The sequence below is a fragment of the Glycine max genome, chromosome 8 (assembly GCF_000004515.6).
Source record: "Glycine max cultivar Williams 82 chromosome 8, Glycine_max_v4.0, whole genome shotgun sequence".
In the NCBI taxonomy this organism is placed as follows: domain Eukaryota; kingdom Viridiplantae; phylum Streptophyta; class Magnoliopsida; order Fabales; family Fabaceae; genus Glycine; species Glycine max.
Window position 1 is genome coordinate 38250773 of NC_038244.2, and position 11267 is coordinate 38262039.

General features: G+C 27.1%; 1 protein-coding gene across 1 annotated transcript in view; it reads left to right on the forward strand.

Annotated features, from left to right (window-relative positions):
• Positions 1-5045: 5045 nt before the first annotated feature.
• LOC100790131 (protein DETOXIFICATION 29) overlaps positions 5046-11267 on the forward strand; it is a gene marked incomplete at its 3' end in the record, with an annotated part of 8192 nt that continues 1970 nt past the window's right edge. The window contains exons 1-3 of the mRNA XM_006586473.4: positions 5046-5402; positions 6410-6951; positions 9017-9103. Coding sequence (XP_006586536.2) covers positions 5091-5402; positions 6410-6951; positions 9017-9103 — 941 coding nt within the window. The remainder of the gene's footprint in view (positions 5403-6409; positions 6952-9016; positions 9104-11267) is intronic.

The following is an 11267-nucleotide window of genomic DNA, read 5'->3' on the forward strand; positions in this document are numbered from 1 at the left end:
AAGATGATTTTGGTACAATTGTCATTGTCCCAGCATCATTAAAAGCTTTATTTGTAGTAGTGTTTAAATTTAGAAAAATTATATATTTTTAGAATTTATGAAATAAGATTGTTTGTTGAAAATTTTATTCTGTAAAAAGTATATATCATTATTAAGAAACTTTTTTTTTTTACAGAAAACAGGCCTAGACCATTTCATTAATAATAATCAAAGATTGAATCCAATTTGGAACAACTACTAGAGATATAAGTATCAAATTTAGCAGACAGAGCAAGATTATGAGTTACCTATTGGATAAATGGCCTCAATAACTTAAGAGGGGAGGGGTGAATTAAGTTTCAAAATTCCCACTAACATACTTTTAACCCCCTCCCCCCCTTTTAAATTGATAGGCTTAGAATGTATAAGAAGAATAAGAAGTAATCAATTTAACAATGTTCTTTTAAACGTGCAAGGAAAAATTGATTACAATAACATAAATGAGATAAGGGAAAAGAGAAATGCAAATTCGATTTATACTGGTTCGGTCACGCCCTGTGTCTACGTCCAGTCCTCAAGCAACCCACTTGAGATTTTTTACTATCTTTGTAAAAATCCTTTTTACAACTTCCGAACATCCAAAGAATCCCTTTTCCTTGTGCTCAGGAAACTCACAATTCAAGAGACAACCAATCTCTTGATTACAATTGACTTTTTAAGAAGAACAGAAAGACTTCTCTCCTTTAGAGTGGATAAAACAATTCGAAGTTCTTGGATGAACTCTCAATAGATTTGCAAGTGTTTGCCTAAGAGTTGTTGAGAGAGCATTTGACAACGAAGTTCTTTTAGAATATTTCTCTCTTGCTTTTTGAAGTCAGACACACATATATATGGGTCCTTCGTGCCTTTTCAAAATGGTTTGAAGAGATGTGTCTTTTCAAAAAGCTTTTTCTAAAAAATTTTCACTGGTAATCGATTACAGGTTTCTAGTAATCGATTACACAGTTATATTTTGAAGGATCATGACTTTTCAAATTGAATTTCAAGAGTTATGCTGCTGGTAATCGATTACACATCAGTGGTAATTGATTACACATTCAAAATTCAAATTTCAAACCCTTTTAAGAAGTTGCTTTGCAAACTTGTCTTCTGGTAATCGATTACACTGTTTGGTAATCAATTACCAGAGCCTTGACATGTTGGAAACAATGTGTTTTAAGGAAAAAGCTGATCTTGAATGAATCTTGAAGCAATGCTTGTTTGTTGAAGTAACCTTTTCTTAATCTTGAAGCAATATTTAAACTTTGAATGTTTGTTGAAGTGATCTTAAAAACAATCTTGTTTGATTATTCTTTGACATCATCAAAATCACGTATTCATACATTTACATTACCAAATTGACCTATCTCTATACAAACTTTACACTAAAGTTTGGTATATTACAAAAACCTTTTAAACACATTATTTGTTAAAATAAAATTCAACAATCTTATTTCATAATAACCAAATGAATATTTTTTCCTATTTTCTATTATCTAATTTGAAATTCAAAATAAGTTTTGAAACTGGTCTCATTTCAAAACTAATTTTGAACTTTAAACTAATTTTAATCCAAATAGCTAGTTTTAAAATTTGGTTTTAAAACATGAAGTAATTTTCAACCCAATTTAAAACCATAATCATGATATAGTGACTTTCCAAAATCATAGTTTCCAAATCTTTGGAAACCCTAATTTTTTTTATTTAATTTGATTTTTTTTTTACAATTTGTTAACCCTGAAAATTGCAAACACTTCCGAAAAAGAGTTTATACCTATCAAAACAATAATTTTATTAAGAAATAAATTATTTTTTAAGTATGAGGCATAAAATTTGTATTAATTGTAAGTTCTTTTTTATCAATAAAATAATTATAATTTTAAAGTTAAAAGAATTGTCTAAGTATTAATTAAAATAGCTTTAGTCTCGCTCTTTTTGTTTTCTTATTGTACATCTCGGTTAGACTTTGTTGGTACAGCTTGTACCATTGGTTTCGTTATCAATAATATTGTTTTTGCCTTGTTCATAAAAAAAAATATTCATGTTCATTATAATAGTTTTTGTATAAATGGTTTCTATAGTGATTTTAATGCTAACATTTCGGTAGTTATAATTTTTTATAACAATGATTTTAATAGTAATTTCAGTAGAAAGTGAGATTAGATAAAAGTAAAGTTTAGAGATAGAATAAATGGAGATTGAAAACAAATAAAAGTTTAGATAAATGCAGAAAATGTTTAAAGCATTTTAATCCTTATCAAAGTAAATTTTCGTTATTTTTAACTGTCAAAACAAAAAATAATAAATAAAATTAATATCACATCAATATTTAAGGGTGATTTTTAATGGCAAGGACTAAAAAATTAACGGAATAAAAGTTAAATGACTAAAAGTGAGAACTGAAACTTAATAATTAACAATTTGGAGTATTAAATAAATAATATAAGTCCTAATTATTAATTAGTAATTAAATAAATATAAATGATTGCATTTAACTCATATATAAATGCTTTAATTGAGCAAAATAATATAAATTTTAAATTAAAGTATGATTAAATAATAATTAAAAATATTTAATTATTTAATTTATATTAACATATTTTCATAACCCTTAAATTATTTATTTATTTTACAATTAATTATTCAGAATGCTGTTCAATTAAAGTTTTAATTGTAAATTATCTTTAAATAATTAATGACATTTTTTAATTGTATTAAATATATATAATTATTTATTAATATATATTTTCTGATTTAAAAAAATATAATCATAAAATTATATATAATGCATAAAATTAAAAAGTAACCGTTAAAATTATAAGAAAAAATTAAAATCAATAAAAGCATAATATACCTTATACAATATGATCTTCGACAATATGATTAAATAATATTTAAGACAATATTTCCATTTAATTCATATTCAAATATTTTCATAAATTTTTACTTAATATTAATTATATTATTGTATTCCCCCATGAACAACCCAATTGAATGTTGAGTGAAATTATCCCTAGGGTTTGCACCTATAGAAGGCCAGCCCACTTGAAGCATTTCTTCAAAACTGAGTTAGCAAAATAACAAGTGTTTCGCTGATTCATCTTCTTCATGGCAGAAGGAGCAAGAAAAATTCAATCTCAGTAACCCCACATATCCCTCTTCCTCAAGTTGCATTTAGATGCAAGTCTATCATGTAGCACCCTCCATGCTAGAAATGCCACACTGGATGGAACCTTAATCTGCCACAGCTTCTTAAACAAGGGTACTACTTCCTCCTCCGCACTTCCATTCATGATCACTTAACAAGTTTGAGAGAGATAAACAGTCAAATGAAACGTTATTCGTTTTGGTTTTTTGTTTTTTTTTTTTTTTTGCAATGCAAAAGGGTAATTATATTAATATATGTAACTGTAGGTAAACTGTCACAAGAAGTAGCAGCTACCATACATGAGATCAAACGTTATTCGTTATAGTGCTCTGGCGGCTTTTAAGTTTTAGTCCGATAGATTATGACATTTCACTTAACAACATAACATAATGACATTGCTAAATAGAATAACGTACAATCTCGTTTTATTCATCTCTTTAGAATAAGATAAATATAAAATTATTTTTCCAATTCGGCTAAAAAAAAGTAACTCTATCACACGTATTTAAATAATCTTAATAAGGTTTTCTTTTGGTAAATACATTTTTTCTCTCCTATTTTTTTTCAATTTACAATTTAATTCTTAATATACACTATTTGGGACTTTCTCTCTTTTTTTAATTTAAAATATTATAAAATATAAGCATTATATTATATAATTTTTTTAATTGATTTTAAAATTACTTATTTATTAAATTAAATTTTATAATTTTGTTTTTTAATTTTTTTAAAGAAAAAATATACACAAGCTATAAAGTGAAAGGTTCGGGTTGTTACTAACATACACAAAATCAATCTTGTTAAAGGTGTGCTTATGAAATTCTAATCAACATATCGTGTATCATGTCAGATCAAGTTCTAATTGTAGTCAAGTTTATATTTTCTCATGATTTTAAAGACTAAAATAGTAACTAACAAGCTCATAGAAATTAATGAATTAGAGAAGAATGAGATAGAAGAGAAAGAGGGGGAAAAATAGAACTTGAGAGAGAGAACAGACAGGGACGGAGAGAGAGAAAATGCAAAAGGGTAATAAAGATAAGGGGTAAGTTTGGAAGAAAAAACAACTTTAAAAATTTAAGCTCAAGTAAAATTTTTTTAGGACTGGTCTAATTAACCCAAGTCAAAATAAGATTAAATAATTCATCTTCGCCAATAGAATTTAGATCATTATCTTATATTAATTTTATAATTATCATATTTAATATGTTATTTTTTATTTTTTTTCATATCATTTATGTATAATTAAAATTTTAGAATCATTAATTAAATGGTTAATAATTGAAATTATACTAAAATACATAAATATATATAAAAAATTTAAAAAATATTAAAATATTGATAATTATTTTTCATTAATTATAGAATCTATATTCTTTATTCAATTTAGGGAAATATTTATCATAAAAAAATTTAGGTAAATATTTTTTATTTACTTTAACCTTAGAAAAATTAATTTTAATTGATTGAAATATATAAAAATTAAATTTAGGTAAATAGCTCTCATTTTTATAATTAATTAAAAAATATTAATTATTAAGATTTTAATATTTTATAATTTTATTACATATATTAATGTTTTTTGGTATAATTTTTAGTTATTAGTAACTTTAAGTAATTAATAATTATAAAATATTAATTTTATACCAAAATGATTTAAAAGATAATTAATGATATGAAAGAGAAATTAGAAATGACATATCAAATGCGATAATCTACTTCTTTCCGTGTCATTACTCGTAATAACTTCTTTTTTTTTTTTAGTTTTATCTCCTTTTCCGCACCAATGACGGAGGGTGACACTATTACCAATTCGGTAACAGTAAAACACTAAAAGCTGCTCTGAAGGCCCGAACTTTTTCTTTATAAAGAGTTCTAGAATTCTGAATTTCTATGTAGCTCCATTCATATCACGAAATTCACGATGGAGGACCATGACGACCAAACTCACCCACTTCTCACGCGGCGACACCACACACCAGACTCCTCCGCCGTCGTCTTCACGGCGACATCCGATGATATCGCTCCGATAGGCGGCGCCGGCGACTTCGCCAGAGAGTTCTTCGCCGAGTCGAAGAAGCTCTGGTACCTCGCCGGCCCTGCCATCTTCACCTCCGTCTGCCAGTACTCCCTCGGCGGCGTCACCCAAGTCTTCTCCGGCCACGTCAACACCCTCGCCCTCGCCGCCGTCTCTGTCGAAAACTCCGTCATCGCCGGCTTCAGCCTAGGCATCACGGTACGTAATGACACCGAGTTATTATTTACATATACTCATTTGGTCTCTTCACACGTACAATTTCTGCGTTTTAATTCGCCACATGCACTTCTGTAATTCATTGTAGTCTTTAATTTTAAAAGACAGATATTAAAACAGAATAAAAACTACTATATACATAAAAACTAAAACGAATAATTTTTTAGTTTAAAATGGTATAAGTATAGAGATCAAATTAATATAACCAACAAATGTTAAACTAGTTGATAAAAAACTGATTCATATAAAAAAAAAAAGAATGAGTTTAATCTTTGTCATTGATGTAAAAATTTTATTAGTTGATAATCTCTGTAATTACTCTTTTTTTTTTGAATCTTAAGGTTTGCTTGATGAACTATCAGACTTTAACCCATTTAAATTTTCTTTAATAAAAAAAGAGGTCAAATGAATATTGAATGTATTCTACAACATAAAATGTTTTTCTACTCATCATCAAGAATGATTCAAAATTCTGTACTTTACATATTTATACAATTGATTCTTGAGTTTTCAAAATAGTGTAAAGTGTTCCTAATCATTGATATTTGACTCACAGTGTCAACAATCGCAGCAAAATTAACCACAATTGTGATCATAACGGTCTGTAATTTAGAACCACAATAATAAACCTAAAGACTACTTGAATATAATTAAGGCTAAAAGTGTAGTTTTCTTGAGAATTTTTTTACTGAAACAGTAAAAAATTTCTCAAAAACATCTTGTATCCAAACAGGCCTAACACGTACAATTAAACTACTTACTCACTTTTGGATTATTGCAACAAAATTAATCGATCACAACGGTGATCATAAGTGTAATCTAGAACCATGATAATAAACTTTTGGATACAAGATTAAAAATATTTTTGAGAGCTATTCTATTAGAAAAAGTTCTATATTGTCTGTAAAAAAATTCTCAAAAACACCTTATATTCAAAGAGGCCTAACATGTGATTAAACTACTTACCCACTTGTGAACTTACCGCGCAGTTTGGAATGGGAAGCGCGTTGGAAACGCTATGTGGACAAGCTTACGGAGCGGGGCAAGTGCACATGCTGGGAGTGTACATGCAGCGCTCGTGGGTGATTCTGAACGCCACCGCGATCCTGCTGTCGCTCCTCTACATCTTCGCGGGGCATATGCTTAGAGCTATAGGGCAGACGGAGGCGATTTCGGCGGCGGCGGGGGAGTTCGCGTTGTGGATGATCCCGCAGCTGTTCGCGTACGCGGTGAACTACCCGGCGCAGAAGTTCCTGCAGGCGCAAAGCAGGATCATGGTGATGGCGTGGATCGCGGCGGCGGCGCTGGTGCTGCACACTTTGTTCAGCTGGTTGCTCATTCTGGAGTTCGGGTGGGGTCTCGTCGGCGCCGCCGTGGTGCTGAACGCGTCGTGGTGGTTCATCGACATTGCACAGCTCGTTTATATAGTGAGTGGGGCCTGTGGGGAGGCTTGGTCCGGATTTACCTTCAAAGCCTTTCACAATCTCTGGGGCTTCGTTCGTCTCTCTCTTGCCTCTGCTGTCATGCTCTGGTTTGTCAACATTTCTTTTCCCTTTTCTTATTTTCTTTTTCTTTATCGGTAAAAATATGGAATACATAATACTCATATAGTCTGAGTTGAGATGCCTGGTTATTTAAATTATTTTAAATTCTCTTAAACTCCTTTAATATTAATTTTTCATTTATTATATGATAACTATTTCAACATAGAGTATTATAATAGTAATTTTTTTATTTACTCAGAGGATGTTTGTTTTAAAATATAGGTTTAATTATCTATTTAGTTTGTATAGTAGTTTTTAAACTAATTCATTTTAATTCATAGTTAATAAATATATTTTTTAGTTCCTAAAATTTATATTTTAATTTTCAAAAAAATTTTATAATTAAATTTTTTTAATCAACGGCAGGGATCTTTCAAAAAATTAAAATATAAATTTAAAAATTTAAAAATTTACTTAATAATTATAAAGACTAAAAAAATAAGTTTAGAAATTATGAGGATTAAATGGATAATTAAACCTAAAATATAATATTTTTATACTGTACTTATACAATTCATATTTTCAAAAAATATTGTGCATAAGAATATTATTTTTACAAAGATGTTTGTTTAGTTTACATTTAGTGGTTTTTCTTAAAAATATTTAATTAAAAATTAAGAAAAATAGAAAATAAATGTAAAATAATAAAGTGTAAAGTGGTAGTATTATTCTAAAAAGTAACTTCAATCATAAGTAATAAGAATGTGAGATATATATACTCACGTGTCATCATGGAAATAAAATAAGTTAAATATAAAGATTTTATATTTATAAGAATAAAAATTCTTTTGGATTTCTTCAAAACTTGAATTGAATATGAAAATGTAATATTTTCATGCTCGGTTTTTCAAGAATCTTTTATAATACTTTCAAACAAATGTCTCCTTAAAAATTAATAATGAATCATTATTTTTTTTTAGTGTAATATATGCAATGTTTTTCATAATTTTTATTTTCTTGATTAATATCTTAAGAGCAATTAATAAGTTATCTTTTATAAATATCTTAAGAATAAAATCTGCGTAAGTAATACTTTTTTATTTATGAGACTTAAATTAGAAGTAGTGTCTTTTTTTTTAATTTTTGGTAAAGAATTAGAAGTAGTGTTTGTTTCTTAGAAGACTAAATTTATAATATTTCTTGTATTAATTATTTTTAGATTAAATATTTTTAAAAGAAATATTGAATTGATAAACATTCAAAGAGAGAAAAAAAAAACATTAGTATTTAGTAACAGTGATATTTTTTATAAAAAAAATATAAATTTACAATAAATTTATTGTCTAAAAAATTAAATTAATTATTTTTTTAATCTTTAATGCAGTATTATATTAGATATGATTATTCCTTTTCAATTTGCGCGTGATATGCATGACACTGCTCTAAATGAAATATACTTATCATGTACTATTTATTATCTTCCCCTAAAAAAATCTCTTTATTCCTTACTGCATCATTTATTATTTTCTCTCTCCACTCCTTTATTTGTTGTCCTTATGTTTAGATCTCTATTCCACCCATCTCCCTGACCCTTGTCTTCATGTTTTGCTGCCACTACTCATTTATTCGTTTTATATTCCTCCTTTATTATCTATATTGCACGTCAACAATAATATAATACGTAAGAAAATATCTGTTTCTATCGTCTTTCATTTTTTTTTTCTTAAAAAAATATTTTTAATTGTATTAAATGATGTCGTGTGATCTATCATCTATATAACCAATCTCACTTAATAAGGTTTGATTATTGTTGCTGAGAAACTATTTTTGGACTTGGTTAATATTAATCATATCCTACTAATATTGCGTTTACTTGAGTTTAAACTTATTGCATGAGATGTGAATGTTTAGAAGAATTTATGAAAATAAATTATAATTTATATAAAAATAAGTTTAGTTTATTTTTTAATTATAAAAATAAGTTATACACAAACATATATTACTTATATGATAAATACCTCTTTATTAAGTGTTAGGTTAAAGATTTTTATTTTTAATAACTTAAAGATTGATTTAATAAAATATTTTTTTTGGTTGAAAAATCATGTGCAGCCTTGAAGTGTGGTATTTTATGGCCCTGGTCCTCTTCGCTGGATATTTAAAGAATGCAGAAGTTTCGGTCGATGCCTTATCTATCTGGTTAGTAATTGATTATATAAGTAAATATAGCACAGATCTTAGTAAATGATGGCTCACCAGTCCCTCTTAACGTTAATATTGGTCGGTTTGGTTGGATTATGGAATATGAAAAAGGAAAAAAAATTAAGAGAAAATTGAAAAATAAAATATAAATTGGATTTTTGTTTGTTGAAGTCAATTTATTTTTTCTACTTTTTCTCTAATTAAATAAAAAATATTATTATTCATTTTTTTCTACACCCAACTAAGCATATTATCATAACGTACTGCAATTCAAACCCCCAGTTTCATTACCAATTATTAGATATTATATTCTTCGATCGATTTTCTCATGTCTTTCTTCATTTGATCCTTTTTCATACCTCTATTTTTACATTTATTTTATAGAATTTCTTTATATACTTTTCTCCTACATTTTCACTTTTTTCTCTTTTTATTGCCATATATTAAAGATTTCAGAAAATCCTTTATTTTTCATTACTAACTAAAAATCATTCATTCTAGAAAGCTCGATTGAGCGCACAGAACAGCAGAAGCGCTTTAATGACTAGTTGGTGGTGCAGCAGTATCTTAGTTACATATCAATATTTATAAAATACAAATATTTCACTTCACCTAACACTTTAACAAAATTAAAAAATGAATACATTTTAGTTTTTTAATGAAATGAATACATTTAATATATATATAATTTTATTTCAAAGTTACAAGTCAAAATGATGTGAAAAAATAACATGTAAATAAAATTGTAGCCTCAAACCAGCCCAATACTTCTCGATCTCTCACGAAATGTTCAAGTATTCGGAGATTATTTTCCCCAGTTGAATAAATAGCCCTTCATTTTCAGACCCAAAAAAATAAAATTTTGAAAGCCACTCTAGTTATATATTATTCATATAATATATTTTTATGACATTTTTTTTATATATATAACATTATCTATCTTACTTTACATTCTCCCTATTCAGACTCTTTTCCTCTCTCTTTTTTATAAATTAAAGTACAAAATTAGAGGACAGCTATTATTTATTTTTCTTGTTAGTTTACACCTACACTTTGTATTCAAAGATTAATCTTCTTATCATGGCTCTAACTTAATTAATTAAATAAAATATGTAAGTATTATAAATCCTTAGTGTTATATTCAATTTTTACATATAAAAAAAAATTAATCTCCTTTTAAGAGCGGAAGCTATAGGGGTTGCATTCCCTAGTAGGTAAATTTTCTTTTGCTTTCTTTTGTTTGTTTTCGCGAACTCTACAAAAAACCTCGAACACTTTCGTAGCACACAGTTAAAAATGAAATGGATAACATCCTTTTGATTTACTGATGTGTCTTTTTCAAACAGACAAATTGGAAAACGCTATTACTTTATTTTCTTATTAAGATATGTTTTGATATAAACTTTATAATTAAGAATAACTTATATATGTATATATATTAATTATATTTAATAATATAAAGTTAATTTTATTAAAATTAATTGTATTTAAATTTATTTTTTCATTTTTTATTTTATCTGTAATTAAAAAAAAATCCACTCTCAATGTTTATCACTTGGTATATAGAACGTCCTTCCTGATCCATATTTTAACGTCAATTTGCTGTCATCCCCTACAAGGCAGCGCCCATAAATGTAGATTTCCAACCAAGGACACGTGTCTAGCACTTATAATATTGGAATTGGAAAGTTGTTTTTTCATCGACATTCGACATCTACATATAACGGCGTGCACATTCATTGTGTGTCAATTTACATTTAATACACCATGTTTGACGTAAATGGGAGTATTTTCTCTTTTTTATTTAAATGATTTAAGATTTGAATTTTAATTAATTTTTATATATGAAATAAATTATACTTGAAGAAAAGTATTTATATTGTGTGACTTAATATTTCTGAAAAAAGATTTATCATTATTTCTAGTGAGAATAATTTTTTATATACATCATGATTAATAAAATAAAATACAAATTACATATAATACAAAATTTCTATCTGACTTTAATTCCCCTTTGTATTTGTAAATTTTGTATGACTAGTCCACTTTAGAGTTTAGACAATAGAGTAGTTGGTACTATGACTTCACTGATTTAGATCAGTGATTCGTACTCCCCGATTTTTGTGGATATAATTCTTTATACACAAGTAAGTTGAATTTT